This window comes from Meriones unguiculatus, chromosome X (assembly GCF_030254825.1).
Source record: "Meriones unguiculatus strain TT.TT164.6M chromosome X, Bangor_MerUng_6.1, whole genome shotgun sequence".
Lineage (NCBI taxonomy): Eukaryota > Metazoa > Chordata > Mammalia > Rodentia > Muridae > Meriones > Meriones unguiculatus.
Genome location: NC_083369.1, coordinates 38,095,224 through 38,117,822, shown reverse-complemented (window position 1 = coordinate 38,117,822; position 22,599 = coordinate 38,095,224). Strand labels below are relative to the sequence as shown.

At 39.4% G+C, this 22,599-nt stretch overlaps 2 protein-coding genes across 2 annotated transcripts in view; one reads left to right on the top strand and one right to left on the bottom strand.

Annotated features, from left to right (window-relative positions):
• The window catches only part of Smc1a (structural maintenance of chromosomes 1A), a 43,964-nt gene that overhangs the window by 4,765 nt on the left and 16,600 nt on the right, over positions 1–22,599 (bottom strand). The window contains exons 10-19 of the mRNA XM_021627603.2: positions 21,541–21,726; positions 21,266–21,445; positions 21,022–21,168; positions 20,792–20,929; positions 19,764–19,880; positions 19,553–19,659; positions 13,722–13,863; positions 9,030–9,175; positions 8,784–8,937; positions 7,821–7,931 (exon numbers count right to left, since the gene is read on the bottom strand). Of these exons, the coding sequence (XP_021483278.1) occupies positions 7,821–7,931; positions 8,784–8,937; positions 9,030–9,175; positions 13,722–13,863; positions 19,553–19,659; positions 19,764–19,880; positions 20,792–20,929; positions 21,022–21,168; positions 21,266–21,445; positions 21,541–21,726 (1,428 nt within the window). The remainder of the gene's footprint in view (positions 1–7,820; positions 7,932–8,783; positions 8,938–9,029; positions 9,176–13,721; positions 13,864–19,552; positions 19,660–19,763; positions 19,881–20,791; positions 20,930–21,021; positions 21,169–21,265; positions 21,446–21,540; positions 21,727–22,599) is intronic.
• Ribc1 (RIB43A domain with coiled-coils 1) overlaps positions 20,833–22,599 on the top strand; it is a 30,910-nt gene continuing 29,143 nt past the window's right edge. Inside the window, exon 1 of the mRNA XM_060375254.1 lies at positions 20,833–20,959. The gene's annotated coding sequence lies outside the window, so the exon portion shown is untranslated. The remainder of the gene's footprint in view (positions 20,960–22,599) is intronic.

Sequence of the window (22,599 nt, the reverse complement as noted above, 5' to 3'; positions counted from 1 at the left end):
TTAGATTCACTTTTAAGATATTTTATTAATTCTTTGAGAATTTCATACATGCATACAATGTATTTAGATCATATTCATCTCCCCTAAATCCTCCTAGATCAGTGGGTCTCAACCTGTGGATCACAACCCCTTTGGGGGTTGAACAATACTTTCACAGGGGTTGCGGAAGACCATTGAAAAACACAGATATTTACATTATGATTTCATAACAGTAGCAAAATTGCAGTTATTAAATAGCAACACAGGGGCTGGAGAAATGGTTCAGTGATTAACAGCCCTGGCTGCTTTTCCCAGAGAATCTGGGTTTGAGTCCCAGCACCCACATCTGTAACTCCAGTTCCAAGGGTTCTGACATTCTCTTCTGACCTCTGAGAGCACTAAGCATGATCATGATTACCAACCATACATATAGGAAAAACACCCAAACACATACAATAAGCTTTAAAAAAACAAACAAAAACAAAAACAAAAACAAAAAACAAAACAAAACAAAAAAAACAGAAAATACAAATAGCAACAAAAACAGTTTTATGGTTGAGGGTCACCACAACATGAAGCACTAACTCTATTAATGGGTCACAGAATTAAGAAAAGTTGATAACCATTGTTCTAGATTCACCTCCATTCCTTCATCCCTTCAACTTCCTGTCCTCTTTTATACATTCATTTATATTTTTTTCATATGCTATATTTTGTTCCTAGTCGTTCCTCTCTCCTAATTTCTTCCTAACCACCCAAATTTACGCTCTTTCTCAAAAATAAATAAAGAAAGCTTAAAAAAAAAAAAAAACCCCACCGAGTCCAATTTGTGCTGTCCACATGAGTATGAGAGCATCCACTAGAACATGGTCCATCTTTCAACTTTGTTTCCTTAAAAAACAAAACAAAACAAAACAAAACAAAAAAACTAACTTGGGTGGGGATGAAGGTGGGGCTACAGCGGGATACAAAGTGAATAAATTGTAATAAATAAAAAATGATATTAAAAAAAAGAAAACTAACTTTATCTCCCAGATCTTATCAACCATATCATCTCTTCAGGTAGGTATGAGGTCTCCTGAGCCTCTCTCCTTTTCATGCTGGAATGTGTTTTTTCTTTTCTTTAAAAGTATGTGTATGCTTGTGTATAGGTTTGTACACATGAATGTTGGTGCCCAGTGGAGGACAGAAGTGTCAGATCCCCTGGAGCTGGTGTTACAGGTGGTTGTGAGCTACCTGAAATTTGTGCTGAGAATCAACTCAGGTCCTCAGCAAGAGAAGTATGTGGTTTTAACTGGTGTGTTCTCTCTCTAGCTGACCACACTAGAATGTTGACTGGCTTGATCTTAAACAGAAGAACCATAGTTGCTATGCGTGCCTTGTATGCATGTACATGTGCATGTGAATGCAGGTACCCAGGGAAGCCAAAGATGTCAGATCTCCCTGCAGCTGAAATTACAGGCTTGTGAGCCACACGGCATAGGTGCTGAAAACCACAGTCTGGACCTCTGCAGGAACAGTATAGACTCCTAACTACTGAACCATCCTTCTAGCAATCCATATAAATAATCTTAAAGACAGAAATATATGACCATCTCTATATAGATACAGAAAAGACACTGAACATAGTTCAACATGCCTTCAAGATAAAAGTCCTGGAGAAATTAGGAACAAATAGAACATACCTCAAAACAATAACTGTTATGTATGATAAACCTATGGTCAACATTTTAATAAAGAGTAAAAAACTAAAAATACTTTATCTAAATTTTGCAATGAGACATGGAAGTCTACTCTCTATACTCTTTTTCCAATACTGTGCTGAAAGTTACTAAAATAATAAGGCAAAAGAAAGCTGTAAAAAGGATAAAAAAGGAAGGCAAAATCACTCATACTCGCAGAAAACATGATTCTGTACTTGACTGTCTATACTGTATCAGAAAACTCTTAAAACACTTTCAGTAAAGCTACAAGATACAAAATCAACATTCAAAAATTAACAGGAATATATAGGCAGCACTGACTTTACTTGATGAGTTAATTAAAAAGGAGGAAGAAGACGACGACACCAAGTTGGGTGGGTAAGGAAGGAGGGTTAGACTGAAGAAGACTGGGGAGATGGGATGAATATGATCAAAATATACTGCATGAAAATGTTCAAAGAATTAAGAGAAAAATTATATCACAGAGCGATAAGAACAAACTAGTAGTGGTAAAAAAACAAAACAAAACAACAACAACAACAAAAAACATGCAGACCAGAAGAGTAAGACAAAAGACCCAGAAGTAAACTTACAGCTATAGCCACATAATTTTGACAAAAGCATCAAGAATATATACTGGAAAATATATTCTTACCCCAAACAAAGATAATTTCAAAATGGACAAAAGACTCGCTTTAAAACCTCAAACTATGAAAATGTTACAGGAAAATATACAGAACACACTTGATGTTACAGGTATAAGCACGAACTTTCTGAACAGGACTGAAATAACACAAAATATAGTCCCAAGAACCAATAAATGGGACATCAAACTAAAAAAAAAAAAAAAAAATTCTGCATAGCAAGAGAAACTGAGCAGAACAAACAGCCTACAGAATGGGAAAAAATATCTTTGCCAGCTAAGCCTCATACCAGTCATTGATATCTGAAATATAGAAGAATTACAAAAAGCAAGCCACAAAACTCACTGTCAATAAAAGGGTTAATGTAATAAACAGCTCTCAAAAAAAAAAAAAAAAAAAAAAAAAAAAAACACAAATGGTCTGTATTTCAAACAGCCCAGCAAGATGGATCAGTGGATAAAAGCACTTGTCACCAAACTTAAGTTTGAACTGATAAGGTAAAAGTAGAGAACTGACTTCAAGAGTTTGACCTCTGACCTTTACACATGTGCTGGTGCATGCACACATACTAAATAAATAAGTAAATAAATACATATATGTTTATTACTGTTAGCCAGCAGAAAAATGCAAACTAAAACCACTCAGCCTCAGTCAGAATGAATATGATCAAGAATACTTGTAACAACAAATGCTGGTGAGGTTGCGGGAAAAGAGCAGACATCAATCCACTGCTACTAGGAAAGTAAATATTGCCAGTAAGTAAATCAACATGGCCCGAAAAAACTAAAGATAACTGTGCATGGTGAGGGACACATTTAATTCTAGTAGTTGGGAGGAAAAAAGTAGATCTCTGTGACTTTGAGGTCAGTTTGGTCTACAAAAGCGAGCTCCAGGAAAGCCAGGGCTAGAGAGAGACTCTATTCAACATCCCCAGACCCCTGCCAAATAAACAAAAAATAAATACAGAGCTAACATAGGACTCAACTATACTGCTTTTGGGTATAGATTCTACCACAACGGTGCTAGCACATTCATGTTTACGGGTGCACTATTCACAACTGCAGTGGGATAAAACCAGACTAGACATCCTTCAACAGACCAGACTAGACATCCTTCAACAGACCAGAATAGACATCCTTCAACAGACCAGACTAGACATCCTTCAACAGACCAGACTAGACATCCTTCAACAGACCAGATTAGACATCCTTCAACAGACCAGACTAGACATCCTTCAACAGACCACACTAGACATCCTTCAACAGACCAGACTAGACATCCTTCAACAGACCAGACTAGACATCCTTCAACAGACCACACTAGACATCCTTCAACAGACCACACTAGACATCCTTCAACAGACCAGACTAGACATCCTTCAACAGACCACACTAGACATCCTTCAACAGACCACACTAGACATCCTTCAACAGACCACACTAGACATCCTTCAACAGACCACACTAGACATCCTTCAACAGACCAGACTAGACATCCTTCAACAGACCAGACTAGACATCCTTCAACAGACCAGACTAGACATCCTTCAACAGACCAGACTAGACATCCTTCAACAGACCAGACTAGACATCCTTCAACAGACCACACTAGACATCCTTCAACAGACCACACTAGACATCCTTCAACAGACCAGACTAGACATCCTTCAACAGACCAGACTAGACATCCTTCAACAGACCAGACTAGACATCCTTCAACAGACCAGACTAGATATCCTTCAACAGCAGAATGGATGATGAACGTGTGGGCTATATCAGTAGCAGAGTTTTAATCAGCTGTTAAGAAAGGAAAATTAAATTGTAAAAATTTCAGGAAAATGGATGGAAGTGGAAAGTATATTAAGTGAGGTGGCCCAGTCTCAGAAAGACAAAGATTCTATGTTTTCTCTCATTTTTAATGTTTTTATGTGTGTACATAAGGGGTTGTGAGAGTGTGTAGACTATAAGACTAGATAAGAAACCAAAAAAGTGTTGAGAAAAGAAGTGGGGGTGAGGTAACATATGATACGGAAGTAGGGAGGAAGCTATTGAGGGTAGGAGAGCACAAGGGAGGAAGAAGGGAAGAAGTAGAGAACACCTCTCAAAACCCCCAAATTTTGTTAGAAAAATGCCATAATAGAAAACAAAACAAAACAAAACAAAACAAAAAAAAACAAAACCCTACACTGAAAGCTCACAGGCATATTGAAAAATAAACAATTTATGAAAAGAAAAAAAAATTCAAATCCCATTTGAAGATTTCTACAAATTGCTGTGGAATAGTCTGTAGGCTTTTAAGTGAAAATGCAAAGTATGTAATAGTTTACTATTATCTAAAAGAGAATATGAATGTAACTACTTGCAAACATATTTGCACATTAAAACCACAACAAAAGGGCAATGCAAAAACTAATTAGTAAGTGACCTACTGATGAAGAGAAGGGGACAGAAATAGAAGCCAGAATTCTCTTCATGCACACTGCTTTATACTTTTGATTTTAGAACCATATGATCCTGCATAGTTATAACACAAAACTAAACAGAAGTATGAAAAAAGTTAGGTAAAAAAAAATATTGGGAACAAGATGTTCACAGGATGACAAAGCACTGCTTTAAAAGAATCCTTGCTAACTAATGACAAAAACAAGTCTGTTTACTTAGTAATGAGGAACCTGGCAATTGACACTTTTACCCATGGGGTTAAACTCAGCATCATTAGTTAATAATGGACAAATCCTGATAGTATGAACCTCATGGTGAAATACAAAATAAAACACACTGCTTCTCTATCCTGAGTGCTGGGATTACAGGTGTGTACCCTCACACCTTGTTCTAGAGTTGAACTATCTTACTGTCTGTATTTTCTTCACAAGGTTCAGGAAAAAAGAAAGAAGGAAGGAAGGAAGGAGGGAGGGAGGGAGGGAGGGAGGGAGGGAGGGAGGGAGGGAGGGAGGAAGGAAGGAAGGAAGGAAGGAAAAAGAAAGTACACATGTAGTATAGAGAGAAAGACAGAAAGAGAAGAGAAATGAGAGAAAGCAAATATGGTAAAACTGGGTCAGCAAATTGGCTCAGACTGACAACCTAAGTTTAATTCTCAGGACTCACATGGAGGAAGGAAAGAATTAGCTCCATATATGACTTGTACACTCATCATATACATGCAAAAACCCAATAACAAAGAGTTACAAAACAAGATTTTCAGTGAGAAAATTAGAGTTTCAAACATAAGTACAATGATGTTAAACAAAAACAATATGAACTCTGTAATAATTTTATTTTTTCTTAAAAATAAAAAATTGTCTCCTTGAGATAGTGGAGAATGAGATTTGGGTCCCAGGCCTGGCTCAGCTCCTCTGGGTTCACTGGCTGTGCTGGACCACATTGTTTCTGACCCAGGTGGGCTAGGCTGCTGGGGAGCAGGCAGAAAGATCTCTGAGTCTAGAGCTGCTCCAGAGCCCCATAGGCCTCCTTGGGGAGGTGGAAATGGAACCTGGGTCAGGTGCCTAGCTCTACCCATCAGGGTATTGAAGGAGATACTGAAACTCACAGCCAAACTTTGGGAGAGTGCCAGAAACCTTATCAAAGAAGAGGAAGATAGACACGAAGGGAACAGGAACTCCACAAGGAGACCAAAAAAGCCAAAATACCTGGGCCGAGGGGGGCCTGCAAAGATATGCTAACCAAGGACCACATATGGAGAGGACCTAGACTCCCTGCTCAGATGTAGCCCATAGACTCAGTTTCCAAGCAGGTTTTCTAGTAAGGGGTGCAGAGGCTGTCTCTGACATGAACTCAGTGGCCGGTTCTTCGATCACCTCCCCCTGATGGGGGAACATCCTTGCCAGACCACAGAGGAAGATGATGGGAAAATGATGTAGCCAGCCATGAGACCTGACAGGCTAGGGTCAGATAGAAGGGGAGGAGGACCTCCCCTATCAGGTGACTAGGGAAAGGGCATAGGGGGAGAAGAGGGAGAGTGGGTGGGACTAGAAGGAGATGCGGGAGGGGCTACAGCAAGGATACAAAGCAAATAAATTTAAATAAATAAATAGAAAATGGGAAGTTTAAAAAAATGCATTAGATGGCCCAAATCTACTTAGGAGTTCTAGAACCACTAAGCAGTCAGCTGTCTTGAGCACTCAAGTATCCAGATGGTAGTTACTAAATAGTAGCATTTCCCACTGAACAGTCAAGAGCTTCTCAGGAAAATGGCTCATTTCTGATCTGAGGTAAGAAATATATAGGATCATCCTAGACATATCAGGAACTAAGAAAGCAGAACAAAGACTGCAAAGTATGTCAAGATGATGAAGCAGCCAACCTGGATGCACTCCTACTAGCTGAATAACCACTAGCACCAAGAGTAACCACAATAGACTGAAGATGCCAGATGTACTTAACCTCACAAACTCACAATGCTAGAACACAATGCAGTGGAGAAGTGCTGAGAATGCTAAGGAAGCAACTCATAGCTACATGAACAGATGACTGAAGGAGAATCAAGCTGCTTTTCCTATGTAATTGTAGGGTTACCAAGTGATGAGAAAACCTATATAGTTTGGCTAATAAAAAAATTAAAGAATAAGATGGCCATTTTATAATGCAGACCATCGAACTGATATTCCTAGGTGCAGCTCTCATATAAAGACCCATCAAGAGACACTACAGGTTACCTGACAGAAATAATACTGCCCCTGAGGAGCAAACTAGCCACCCTACCACTGAGAACCACTGCTGTAAACAATAAGCATTTTTGGAAAATAAAAGTACATATCACTCATTACCACACCTAAAAATATTAACAGCAGTTCTAACATCAAAACTCGGTATTGAAATTCTTGTTCTATAAATTATTTCTTAAAGGTTTTCCAAAGCTGAATACAAATAAAGTAACTGCTGAGAATTTCTCTGAAGTTTCACCCTCTAAGTGTCTTCTCCATCTCATGTCTCTGCAGTGGGTTCAAGCAAGACTGAGTCACAAATTTTGATGGTCTGACTGGTTTCTTAATCTGTAGTTTTGCTATTTTCTTTGTCCTACTAGGGACAGAATCAAGGGCATTTTATGATTGGTAAGTACTCTACCACTGAGTAGATCCATAGCTCTCTTTAACCCTTAGAAACTCCCCATCCATCTGCTCAGGAGACTGAGATAGGAAAACTGATTGAGCCCAAGAGCTTGAAGCCAGCCTGAACAAAAGATAAGACCCTGTCTGAGACATATAATAAATAATAAGGAAAGTTTCCCACAGACTAAACCTGGGCAATTGAACAATTGAATCTGTGTTTTAGTTTATTGGTTCCTCTGGCACCAATACACACACACACACACACACACACACACAGGCAACTGCAGGTGCAAGAGGTTCCTGGCTCAGTCATCCTCCCCCACTTAGGACTTTCCTCTTTAGCCACAGACTTCATACACCCCCAAACAGTTCAATGTTTCTTGGTAGAGCTGAGATGATGATGACGCCTCCAACCCACATAGTTCTTACCTTCAGATCCTCACACAGGTCACCGTAGTCAATCTCAATGAGGGCCTCTCGAGCATAGATACTGGATGTTCTCTGGGAACCACTTGCTGACTCCTCTCCCTGGGAGCTACCCTGCAATGTTGAGAGGAAGAGGAACAGACTGGCTATTTGTACCCCTCTGGACACTAGGGGATCCTCTGAAGCTTTCAATGTTTTTGAGAATACACCTTCCTAGACGGCATAGAGACAAAGGCCTACAGGAAGGTCTAACTGAAAACTGGCCTCTACCTCTGTTTCTAATGTGAGGGCAATATCCAGTTAGCAGAGCTGGAGTTAAGATTAGGAATGCTTATGTCATGGCCTAGCAGTATCTGGAATACTGGTGTTCAAAATATTTTACTGAATTAAACTAAAAGGCTACCAGAGAAGAGCTCCTCCTCAGTTACAATTCTCCAGCCCTTACTACCATCTTTCACCTCCAACCGATAAAATGCCTTACTTAATTAGCTCCTCTTGATGTTGTTCCTTTCCCTTCACCTAAGTCTTCTTACCTCTGCATTGCTGAGTCCCCTACCCAACTCTCTTCTGGCCAACCTCCCTCACTGCAGCTAAGCTATTTGGTTCCTCAGGTCCTCCAGTTTCCCATCTTCTTCAGCTCTTGACTAATGTCCCTCAATCCTCGCTCCTACCAATATCCAGTATCTCCTGGAGCTAAGAGCTCAAGTCCTTAAGATTAATCAATCACTTCATTGTCTTTCTGACCACTCACTGGCTTGCAGCTCTCCTCTCAGTTAATGTCCCTCTTAGACCAAGGCCTGACATCACTACCTCCACCTTACCACATCTCTTCTGCATCCATCTTTTTGTCCCTCACAATTCTCTGCCTGTGGTCCTATCTGTTGTCTGCCCTTCCTGGCCATTTTTAATCTCCCATTACTGGTTAGATAGCCATAGATCACTCCTATCACCCACAATAATACTCACTTCTTCCTGACTAATATCATCCATGGTGCCCTTTGACAGCGGTAATTTGATGTCCTGCATCTTACAGGCCTGTAGCAAGTTGTGGCGGTCACTGCGCTTCTGTTCAAGCTTGGTCTCAATGGCTGTCACTTCCTTCTGTAAATGAGTCATTTCCCTAAAAAAGTTCAAGTAGCTTAGTTAAGACCCAAATCTGGAAAGCTGTCTGCTTTACCCATTTCCACCCATTCCAAGAAGGAATCTACTCACTTATTGGCACCCCCAAGCTTCTTGCGAATCTCTTCCATCTCATGATTCTTGTCATTCACTTCTGACTTTTTGGCCAGGTGCTGATTCTTAAGGTCTTGTAGCTGAGCCATGGTCTCATCTATTATCTTCATGTGTCTTTGCTCTTCCTGTTCTCAGCAGGGGAATAGGCAAAGAAGTGAATATTCCCCTTGAAATTTCCTTTTGTATCACCCTTCCAAACAGGCAGTTTGTTGGAGTGTGTGTCAATGACTTCTGCTTTCACACAACCCCTCAGACTTCTTTTATCCTTTCCTAAATCTGGTTGCTTTTCTTAACTACAATTATGTAAATTGTCTGCTATAAAAGAGTTCAAACTATGGAAAAATAAGGGGCAATTATGGGGGTTAACTCATAATTCCACCTAGCCAGAAATAAACAGCTAACATTCTAGCATATTTCCTCCCTACATTATTTATAAACAGTTTTAGGGTTGAAATTAGATTTTTAACATTGTGTCATTATCAGTATTTTATTTTTAAGTGTTTTTCCAAATCGAACTTTTGTCATATACAGTATAACATTTGTATTTATTTTTGTGTATGTGGTATGCATGTGTGTATCTCTGTATGTACATGCTTACTCACATGTATAATTGTAATACAGGTATGTATATATGCATGTATATACCACAAGTTTATATTAAGTGTCTTCCACAATCTCTCCATTTTTTAAGATTTATTTTTTAATTCTGTGTATGTGTGTAAGTTATGTACATGTATGTGCCAGTGCTCAAGGAGGCCAGAGGCACTGGATGCCTTGGAGCAGGAGTTACAGGCAGTTGGAGCCATGAAACCTGGGTGGTGGGAACCAAACTCAAGTCCACTAAAAGGGCAGTATGCATTCTTAACTGCCAAGCCATCTAATGCCCTTCTACCTTATTTTTTAAGACAAAGTCTCTCACTGAACCTGGTGCTCAAAAAAAAATTTGCTAGATCAGCTATCTAACAAGTCCAGGGGTCCTCCTGTCCTCCCCAGCACTAGGATTACAAGAGTGCATCACCAAACCCAGCATTTTACGTAAGTGTTGGGGATCTGAACTCATGCTTGTGTAGCCAGCTCTTTAACCAATAATCATTTCGCTAGTCTGCAACACTTGTGGATTTAAACTTATACAAGCATGCTTTGTGAATAGACACTAATCTGGGGTTATCACTAGAAAGAACAAGAGGACTAAGATTGAGAATGGTCAGCAAAACAAGAATTACAGCTTTACTTACAATGTTCTAATTTAAAAGTAGTTTAATTTTTTTTTTTACTTGTGTGTGACTACATGTTACATGTATGTGTGGGTGCCCTCAGAGGTCATAAAGAGAGTGTTAGATCTCCCTAGAGCTGGTATTAGACAGTTGTGAGCCACCTAATGTGGGTGCTGAAAATTGAAGCTGGGTCAATGTACTGGGAGAGCAGTACATGTTCTTAATTATCAAGCCATCTCCCCAGCCTACATTCTAATTCTTTCAAGGAAAATTGGTTTTATTCCTATATTTTAAACGTTAAAAAAAATACATTAAGAGAGACATGTCAGGCTGGTGGTGTGGCTCAGGTGGTAGAGTGCTTGCCTCCTCTGTACAAAGCCAAAGATTTGATCCCTAGCACTACATGAAAAACTGATCACATAGACCTATAATCCCAGCATGTGGAAGTCACATATTGAGTTCGAAGCCAGCATAGGCTACATGAGATCTCGTTATATAAGAAAAAGAAGAAGAAAAAAGAAGAAGGAAGAAAAAGAAGGAAGATGAGGAGGAGAAGAAAAAGAAAACACATCTGGAATTTAATTCTCAAAGAACTTATAAAAACAACAAACACATAGAATGCTAATGTAAATCATGACAACACAATGGTGGCTGGTAATTTTTGTGGATGAGAGTTCTTTAACAGCCTTCTATATACACAGATTTTGTATCCATGAATTCAACAGAATATCAGTATTTGGCAAAAAAAAAAATTGTACTATGCTTCGTGTGGTGGCACACACCTTTAGTTCCAGCACTCAGTAGGCAGAGACAATTGGATTGCTGTCAGTTTGAGGACAGTCTGCTCTACATAGAGTTCCAACTGTCCAGAGCAACAAAGTGAGACTTTTTTTTTAAGGTACTGAATGTTAAGATACTTTTGTCATTTTCTAAATCACAAAGTATAATAACTATTTACATTGCATTAGACATAACAAAGAGATTGTTTGAAGCGTGTAAGAGGATGTGCATATTTTACAGACAAACAATGTACCATTTTATACAAAGACTGGTATTTTGCTGCTGGGGGTGAGGGTTCCTGGAAACAATCTCAGATGAGTATCAATAGAGGCCCGTACTATTTTGACATCTTTCTGCAAACCAACAACTATTCAAAATGAAGTTAAAAGTCACATAAATACACTATCTTGGAGCATCCAGATATAAATTTAGCCCTCTCTTACTGTTTTACTACCTAATCTGCAAGTATATGTAAGATTCCAGTAACACTATTCTAGATCACTAAGGGCAAGCAACAAATACAGGCAGATACAAAAGCTACATGATATGTTCAAACCAAGATAACCAAATCACCTCAGGAAAGAATGCTATAAGCAACAGCGATTTCACAGTAATTTCAAGAGAAAGAATATAAGAAGAGTCACCGCAGAAAACACAGTGACACAGTCTTACTAAACAGGATGATTGCAGCAGACACTAGCCTAGTCATACCATGAAATGGCTGTGTGTCAGTAAAACATCATCTGTTGCACTGAGTTTATGTGGCTAATCTGAATTTAGGGTCAGGACACTTGGAGCTGTGCCTCTAACAGTACTTGCCAGCCTGTTCTTTCACTGCTGCTTCTGTTTCTCACCTTCTTTGTGGGCTCCCAGAAATCCTTAAAATCCCGCTAGTATGTTTCAAGCTAAGTTTGAAGAAGGTGGTGAGGTTATTATATACCTCAAGATGAAGCAAGCAGATGATCAGATACTGTTTACATACAAATGAGTGACTGTGGGCAATATAAATACAGAACAACTCAGGTCATTAAACTTCAAAGGCTAAGTAGGAATCAGAGCTTGTAAGGAAAATGCCATAAAAGCTTATGTTGACAAAGTAGAAGATCTAAATAAAAAATGACTATTAAGAAATTAGATCTGGTTGCCAGCCAGGAATTTAACCTATACTGATCCAATCTCTTGTTTTTATAAAATATTAGATTATGAAATAACCAAAATACCCTATGGCTCACTCGGCTGGTTGGTGAGACCATATGTTGATCAAAAATATGAAAAGAATCAATCAACTCAGTTCCTCAACATGTTCAGGACAGGGGTCTAACAGATTAAAGACTGAAACAATTACTGACCTTCTCTAGGTCATTTTTCTCTATCGTCTATTAAAAGTACAAATTACCCCTTTCAAAAATGCCAAGTTTATTCATTTTGTTAGTATTTAATTGGTAACTTCCTCTTGGCTTTTGGTTAGACATTACAAACACACACTTTTTTTTTTTTTTGAGACAGGGTCTCTCTACATAGCTCTGGCAGTCCTGGAACTCACTATGTAGACCAGGTTGGCCTTGAACTCAGAAATTCTCCTGCCTCTGCCTGGGATTAAAGACATGTGCCACACTCCCAACACAAATACTCATTTTTATATTTAAGTAATAATAGGATTTAAGCAGGTATGGCTATCTTAGAACATACTTTTGCTTTCTAAATGAGATCTGTATGTTACTAAAGTTTAAAGACCACTAAATTATGTAAGTACATGAATGCAGCATGATTTTCTAAATTCCTGCTTTCCAAGGGGCACTGGGTAGTCTCCAACTTGAAACTGTAAATGTTTATAATAAACATCAATGTGTTTGCACAAAGCCTTTGCTAGCACTCTGGATTACCTCCTTGGGTATTACTGAGCTAGAGGGCATAAACACATTCTGAAGCTTTTTGATAGATGTTGGAATGTTATATAAGAATACTGGTCTCCTACACCAAATGAGGTACTGAGAAGTGCTTTGGTTTTGCTTTTAATTTTTGGATAATGTGAGTCTGGAGATATGACTCAGTGGTTAAGGGGGCGTACTGCTCTTCGAGAAGACCCGAGTTCAGTTCTCAGCATCCACATCAAGTGCCTCAAAAAGTCACCCATAAGTCTAGCTCCAAGGGGATCCAATGTCTTTGCCCTCTGAGAGTACCAGCACACACATGTACATATTACCATACAGAGACACACATGTAATATAAAATAAAACCTTTTAGATAAAGTGGGGCAGGAGAGATGGCTCAGCAGTTAAGAGGGCTTGAAGAGGACTCAAGTTTGATTCCCAGCTCCTCCCTGCTTGTAATTCCAGCACCATGGTATCTGAGGCCTCTGGCCTCCACGAGCACCTGCATTTATGTGCATATACCCAACACACACTACTAACCAAAAAAACAAAACCAAAAAACTCACAAATATTTAAGTGATAGAAAATAAAGTATACAGAACTGTTGCTTTCATTTATACTTCTTTGATTTCTGGACAAGCTAAGTTATTTATTTGTGAGCCATTCAATCTTTTGAAATGTCTGTGCCACTTACCTACTTCTCTCCTATTAAGGTCTTGGTGTTTTTCATTAAATGAAAATGAATAAATTATAGGTATTGTACTTGTGTGCATAGCACCTATTCCAATTTTCCTGTAGTCTTTTACCTTCTTCAGCTTTTCTATCTCATTTTCATCCTTTTTCACTGTCTGTTCCCACATGTGCACTTTATCCTGGTCCTCCTTCAACTGGTTTTTTTCAAAATCCAACTGGATGCCTAATCGAGTCTTCTGATTCTCAAATTCCAAGCTGTAAAAAGAAAGGGGAAGTTGACTTAGTGGTTAGGGCCTCCTGATTACTTATGAGTCTCAGTTATCATAGCCTCACCCACTCACATGGACACCAAACTGCCCAGAAGCTAGATCTATAATGTAAGACATAGGAATCTAGGCCAAATTCCATTTATCCCCCTTTAAACACTGGAAACTCCAATACCTTCTGTTGGAATAATGTTCTTGTGGAATACGCACAATTTACCCTTGTTCATTCAAATGCTGGTTTCTCTACCCCACTATCTGGTTTCAATCCTAACATTGCATTGTGATGTTTATCCTAAAGCATCACCTGTCTCAAGTTTGTGTAAACATGCCACCCTTTATTCTCTGTACTGTCAATAAAACAACCAGCCACAATGCTGAGCAACAGAGAGAATAGGGTGGGACATCTTGGTCCGGAGGGTATGAGAGCAGGGATTGGCAGGAGAGGACTTCAAACTATGAGGAGAGATGAACCAGACCTAAGATATGTGAACTTTATCCTGGCAAGTATAATGGATGAAATCTGAATGGTAGGAAACTATGCAGGCTTGGAGGTTTAGGATGCAATAACTATTGCCCAGCATTGTGCTCTAGTTAAATTAAATAAATCCTAGTCTCTGTGTGGTGATTTGGGTATACAGTTGGTTTAGGTATAACCACCCATTAATTAAAGGATATACCAATATTAAACTTTAACCCCTGACAACAACCTTCCCAATTTTCTAGGAGACATAAAAAATAGTTCATCTGAAAACATCAGTTATGAATTTCATTTATCAAGCTTCTATGTACTTTTTATGCAGATTGTCTCTTTCTCTACCTATAAGTTCCTATAGCTAGTAATTAATTTTACACAGGAAACTTAGGCTAAGAGGTTCAAAAAAAAAAAAAAAAACTGCCCAATGCCACATAGCTAGCAGATATCACATATGAGCCTGGAATCCAAATCTAACACCAGAACCCAGGCTCTTTCCTATCTCGTTACTGTAGTATAATGTAGTGGGCTAATATGACTAATATCCTAATTCTTCTACTTGGAAGTTGTATACTCTCAGTTATATTCTCTATACTGCAGATTCCTCATCTGTAGATTTTCCTGTTGAATTAATAATATGTATAAAGAAAGCACTTAGTACATTTTAGCAATCATCATCAATGTAAGGAATATTGGCTGTAATCACCTCATTTTAACCCAAGGGCTTCAGTTCTTTCTAGCAGCCTAAGCTCTGTTCCAAGATTTTTGAAGCCCCTAAGGGGCAGAGATCTGGTGGTATAAGAACATGAAAAAAAACAAAACAAAACAAAACACTGAATTCCTGATATTTTGCTATTGTTCTTTCCCTTACCTTTTCAGAAACTCAAAGTACACTAATGGCATATAAATACTAATAGCCAAGCAGGGATAGCTTTCAACTGCCCCACCAATCCTCAGATTATGTGATAGATGCTGCCAGATGTCATGCTAGCAGCTTAAGCCTATTAGTCACTATAATCCACATGGAATATAATTAACTCTACAATTTTGAACTATGTAATGTTTAGGCCAATGTAAGTATGACTCATAAAGCCCTCCCTCTGTGATACAGCTCCTGCTGACCTTTCCAACCCCTTTGCCTTCTTCCTGACCCTGTCTTTATATTCCAGGCATTCAAACCTACTGAGTATTCAGAATAAGGCATACTCACGTCTCTAAGCATGCTGTTCTTACTGGCTGCAACTCCTTTCTGTTTCTGCTTGGCTGGCTAAATCCTACTCATTCTTCAGATCTCTAATTCACCACTCCTTGTTCTTTTAATGCCTTTCTTGATAGTTCATGGCAGGTTCTAAGTTTCTGTAACATTTTGTTGGTTCCTTCTTTTTTGAATTTCAGATGAGTTGCACTAGTCAAATATCGCAGTTGATAACAGATTCGTTATTGCTCTTTAGGCAGACCCTTTCCTTATCATCTTTATTTAACTTTCAATTTCTACTTCACTTACCTCCTCTTACTATTAAGACATATTTCAAAGTGACACACATCTTGAGCTAGAGACACAGTTCAGTGGTTAAAAGCACTTTGCCAGAGGACCTGAGTTCACGTCCCAAAATTTGAACCAGGTAGCCCATAACACCAGTAACACCAGTTCCAAGGAATTTGACACAATCTTCTGGCTTTTGTGGGAGTATCTCTCTCTCTTCTCCCCCCAACAAATAAATAAAAACAAGTCTTTAAAAAAATACATCTTTAGAAAAATGTCACTGTTTCCCAAGTAACAGGCTCATGCTGGCAAGGATGTAAAGCAAGAAAACACTCTCTTGTACAACCACTTTGGAAATCAATATGGTGGTTCCTCAGAAAACTGGGAATCAGTCTACCTCAAGATCAAGCTACTTAAGTGCATACCCACCAAAGGACACTCCATCCTACCACAAGAACAGTTGTTCATCTATGTTCACAGAAGCTTTATTTATAATAGCAAGAAACTGGAAACAACCTAGATGTTTCTCAACTGAAGAATGGATAAAGAAAATGTGTTATATTTACACAATGTAATACTATTCAGCTGTTAAAATAGGGACATCATGAAATTTGCAGGCAAATGGATAGAACTAAAAAAAAAAAAAAAGTCACCCAGAGTGAGGTAACCCAGAACCAGAAAGACAAACATGTACTCACTTATAAGTGGACATTAGCTGTAAAGAATAATCATGCTACAATCCATAGACCCAGAAGGACTAAGTAACAAGGATAGCTCAAGAGGGGAACACTCAGATCTCCCAGGGAAGAGGAAATAGAATAGATTTTGCAGGTAGACTAGGAGCAGGTAGGGATGGAGGGGGAGAGAGTACTGAAGAGATGACTGGAATTGGAGTACATTTTAGGGACAATATGGAAATCTAGTACAGTGGTAACTCCCTAGAATCCACAAGGGTGACCTTAGTGAAGATTCATGGTAATGGGGGGGGGGGGGGAGAATATGGAACCTGAACAGGATATCTTCTGTAATCAGAAAAGGCTTCCAGAGGTGGGACTGGGACATTAACCCCACTATAAAACCTTTGATGTACAATTTGTCTTGCCAGCAATATATGCTGAAGTAATGGTGGAGGAAAATGAAACCTTATGGGAGTGGCCAACTTGTGGGACTGGTCCAATTTGAGGCCCACCCTGACACTGCCTTGGTGGGCCAGGAGTCAGAGACTAGATAACCCAGAGACCTAAGATAGAGCCAAACACCACTGGAATAACCACTGGAAAAGGAAAAAGTCAATTAGATGATTCCTAACGATATTCTATTCTAATCATAGACCTAAGTCTAGCCTAATCATCATCAGAGAGGCTTCATTCAGCAACTGAAGGAAACAAATAACAAAGACCTACAGCTAAACATTAGGTGGAGCTTGGGGAACCATACAGAAGAAAGGGAGGAAGGACTGTAGGAGCCAGAGGGCTTGAAGATACCACAAGTACATAGCCCACAGCCTGTTAGGGGCTCCAGAGACTAAAGTGACAATCAAGGAGCCTGTATGGGTCTGAGCTAGGTGCTCTACATATGTTACGGTTGTGTAGCCTGGTGTTTTTGTGGAATTCCTGATAGTGTTAGTGGGAGTATCCCTGACTCTTCTGCTTGCTCTTGGGACCATTTTCTTCCTGCTGAGTGGCCTTGTCCAGCCTTGATATAGGGAATATGCTTACTATTGCTGTCACTTACTATGCTATGTTCTTTTTTGAAGGTGAGTGGATCTGGGGTGAGGGAAAAAATGGTGGGAGGACTGGAAGGAGTGTAGGCAGGGAAAACTGCAGTCAGAATGTAATATATGAGAGAAGAATAAAGGACAAAAAACCCAACAAAATGTCACTGTTTTCAAATTTATACAAATGCACGTTACCTCTATCGTTTTTCCAATCCATAAGAGACTTGTAAGTTATCCATGTTACTGCCTAAATATTCATTCTTGTTTGAACCTCTCCATACTATTTCATAGCCTATGTTTATCATATTTAAACTTTCCTCCCAGTGGTGGCCATTTTTATTACCATCAACATCTCAATAACACAGACTATGCCCAAATGTTTCTATCTCTTATTGACCCCATACCAAGATCCTCTGGGACATACACCCACAGAGCAAGTAAATATGTATGTATACCTCCATACACTAAAAAAGACATCTTTTCATCAAACATTTCTACCTTATTTTAACTGGCATTTTTCTGATGAAGGAATCAAACAATTCCTACAGTTCATAGAGATTCAAACTCTTCTTTCTTTGACCATTTTTTACTATGTTTTTTTTTTTTTTTGTTGGTCTTCTTGAAACTTCCTTTTTTATTTACCAATTATAATGTCCTAAAATTATTCATCTACTATCCTCCAAGAACTCTGTAGTTTCCCCAGGGAAAGATAAAGCACCAGATTCAATTTTATATCCTCTGAACCTAGTTTGCAGGAAAGCAATGGACAATGACTATAATGGTACTAAGGGCTGAATCCCAGGACCTCATACATGCTATTCTAAAGGCAAGTGCTCTACCACTAAATAACACTTTTAGCACTCTTTCTTTTTTTATTATATTCTGATGCAGGGTCTTATTAAATTGCAAGACTGGCCTTGAACTTGGAATCCTGAGTAGCTAGGATTACAGGCATATGCCACTAGATGTTGCCTCTACATGTATACTTAACTGAGTCCCAGGGTCCAGGGGGTGACCTTCTGCAATAGTAACTATATCATGTTCCTCTGCCTCACGCCCATCCATTATTCCTTTACCTCCTCCAATATTTTGCACAAGAAAATCCAGTACAAAGTAGATATTAAAAAAGACTATTAAAGAGCAGCATAGTGATACATGCCTATGATCCCAGCATTGGAGATGATGAGACAGGAGGACTGCTGAGTTCTAAGCCAGCCTGGCCTACACAATAAAGTATCAGACCAACCAGAGTTCCATAGCAAGACTTTGAGTCGGGCATGGTAACACACACCTTTAATCCCAGGCAGAGGCAGGATGATCTCTGTGAATTCAAGGCCAGTCTGATCTACAAAGAGAATCTGGGACAGCCAAGGCTACACAGAAAAACCCTGTCTTGAAAAAACCAAAACAAACAAACATACAAAAAAATGCAAGACTGAAAGAACAAAACCAAAAAGATTTAGTGAATGAATGAATGAGTACATGTATGTCATGAATGAACGAAATGAGGAAGCCTATGCTGCAAGGGGAGACCCCACCTTAAAACAAAACAAAGTTAAATAGTATTGTGTAGTACAGTATAGTATAAATTGGAAAGGCTTTTCTGCTTATTTCTCTAGCTTAGAACCTCTTTATATCCCTAACCCCTAACACACAAGGATAATGGCAAAACAAAAGGTAATGCTTATCATTTGTTGTAGGTGCTATTCATTATGCTGAAGAACTCAGAAAGATTATTTCATCTAATCCTCCCTATAAGGTCACAAGATAGGCCTCACTGTCTCATTTTATAAAAACTATTGTTCAAGGTAATGATTTTATCCAGGTAAGCCAAATTTAAAGCTGGCACTTATCTACTATCCTATCATACTATCTTTCTGATTTCTCTGTTCTTTCAGGCCTCCCTACAAAAAGTTTGTATGGTTCTAAGAATTGGTTATTGTCACATGACTGTCAAGGATGGCAGGCCGCAGGCATACATCCCATTACCTTATTAAAATACTTACCGCTTCTTGGCAATTTCATTCTGCCGCTTCACCTTTTCTTCCTCAAATTCTCGGATGTTGCGCACACCAATCTCCCGACAAAACTCTTCAAACACCTCATCTTCCACCTGAGGGAAAAGCCAGGGAGGACAGAGGCATTATTGATTAAAATTCTACTTCCAAACCTAGTCTTGTCCTGATGCATATCCTGGAATGGCCCACCCCTACCAACCTGGTTCATCTTTTCCTTCAAGTCTTTCATTTCCCTCTCTCGGCTCTGGATGATTCTCTTGATATCATTAATGCGAGGCCCAAAGTTGGCTAGCTCACTCTCCAGCTTAGACTTTTCCTAATAGGTTAGAAGACAAGAGATTAGGTTCCATTCAGGAAAAGAACTTCCTTGCCAGTACTAGCCCCATGGTCAGCAACAACTGAGAAAGCCTGACTTCCCACCAATGCTAAGTCAGGTCTTCAAAATCTCTTATTAGAGCTATGGTATGGTTTACCCCAGTTTCCAGTTCAGGCACCTAAAAATCCACACAGTTGGGTGTATAATAAACATAATTAGTTGTAGGTCCATAATCCTTCATTGATAACCCCTAAGCCAAATGTGTTTTAGAAATTGGACTGGTTTTTAAAAAAAAGGTAATTCTAAGCATTATGTAACACCTCCAGTTTAGGTAAACTGGACAAATGTAAAATTACCAAAGAATACACTAATATAACCAGAATAGTACCCCAAACCACAGACACAGAAGTGCTTGTAGCTCACTATTTGTGTGTGGTTGTATGTGTGTGTGTGTGTACGTTTTCTTGAGATGTGATCCCACTACATAGCTCAGAGTGGCCTTCAATTTTCTAACCTTCCTCCGTGTACTGGGACCATAGGCATATGCCATTGCTGTTCACTCTCAATTGACAAATATTTATTGAATAGACTGAGATAATAACACTTAGTGAGTGCCTATTGTTCTAAGAACTTTATAGGTATTAATTCACTCGGTCCTTTTAATAACCATACAAAATAGACAATAATTTCCATTTGGTAGATGAACATGAAAAAATTGACAATTAGAAGTGAAGTAAATTGTTTAATGGTATAAATACAGGGGACAAAAGATCTGGACACTCACCCCAACCCGGTGACAGCCTCTATCCTATGCTATCCTGAGCAGAATAAAAAAAAAAAGGGGGTAATTCCCCACTCTCAGTGTAATGTAAGATGACCTTTGGAAGACAGGGCTGAAAGCCAAGGCCTACCTGTAGATTCAGGGCAAGATGCCTTGTCTTGGTCTGTTCTAGGTCACTCTGTGAGTACTTCAGCCGCATTTGCAGCCCATGGGCCTGAGACTGCACCTGACGCAGCTCTGCTTCTTTCCGTTTTGCCTTCATCTGCTCCTGAAGAGGACAAGAAAAAGGAGCCATGTGGTAAGTGGCCAACCTGAGCTCAGGAACCTTACCCCTAAGGATCATGGTTACTTGCGCCTTACTTTCAGCTCCTCTGTCAACCGTTCTTTCTTTTCTTTCAACTTGTCTACTGCTTTTTCATCCCAGCGCCGTGCCTTTGCCTTGAGATCACTGGCTCCACCAGAGATAACTCCTGACTTCTGAAACAGGGTTCCATCCAGTGCCACTGTCTAAAGAGCAGGGAGAAAAAAAGGTGGAGAAGAAGGCAAACATAAAAATCTCCAGTACTGAGCCTGTCCAGCTCCAACCTGGGAAAGGGGGCCATACCTTGTGGCGCTGGTGACCTCCAAAGGCAATGCGTCGGGCATCTTCCACATTGTCACAAACAAGAGCATTGCCACAAGCATACTGCAGAGCTTTTTTGATGTGAGGTGGTTCATAGCGAATCACATCAATCACTAGCTTGGCCCCCTTCAGCTCCCGGAGTTTTTCATCTGTAGGTTTCACCTGTGTGAAGAATCTCATGAAGCAACAGAATACATAAAGCCAAGGTGAGAGGCTCTCAACATTGCCTTGACTACAAACCCCTCCACAAGCCTTACCTCCAGGTAGTCAAGAGGCAAGAAAGTCTCAGGCTCTCCACGTTGCTCCTTGATATACTGAATACAATCCCGACCTGTCTTCTCTGAGTCTACAATAATAGCATCCATGTTCTTTCCTAAAACCTTGGTCACAGCAATCTGATACTTCTTTTGTGTAGGCTGGCAGAGGTCAATGAGGCGGCCATACTGAGTAAAGGAAGAAGAAAAAACTGAAGCACGAGACACAGGAATCTCAATCACTAGTTCACAAAGATGGACAAGATAAAATTCTTATAAGGAACAATGAAAACACCCATGCTGCTTATTGGTGATATCAGTCCTCTATTTTTGTACCTGTATAAATCCACTAAAATGGAAATGGATGGAGGGAGGTACTTGCTAGACTTGTATGGCTACAGGCAATTTAGACTAGTACAGTGGTCAATTCTAATGTTTCTTCCAAAGACAGAAGTTTGGTTAAGAGGAAGAGTAAGGACTGAATAAACATGTTACATGATGGAAGACCCAATTGGCACCTCAGAAGCTCAGAGAAAGAAATCACAGTGTCTCTAGGTTCAATTCTATCAGAAACTTAAACGGTGAAGCTACAGGTTTCCTAAGATGACTACTGCTTTTGGAATCAGACAAGACTGACCAAAAGGACACAAACCTTAGCAGTTCATCCCAGAAGACATTTTTGAATACAATACACTAGTTAACTTTTCTGTTTTTGAAACATGGCCTCATTATTTAGCTGGAACTAACCTGGATCTCCCTGTGTAGCCCAGGCTGACTTCAAAATCATGATCCTTCTGCCTCTGCCTGGCAAGTACTGATATTAAAGGTATGCACAATGGCACCCAGCTGTAGACTGGTTACTTATTAAATGATAACTGAATGGGATTATAGTAATATATCAGTATCTTTTCACAGTTGTTTTGATGTAAAAGATCTGTATTCAAAGATCAAGGAAGGACTAAGATATTATGAAATATACATTTAGCTTTAGACTGTGGTTCCTGATCAACAGTTCCAAAAACTAAAGTCAGAATGAGTTGACTGATCACTGACTCCTCCTAG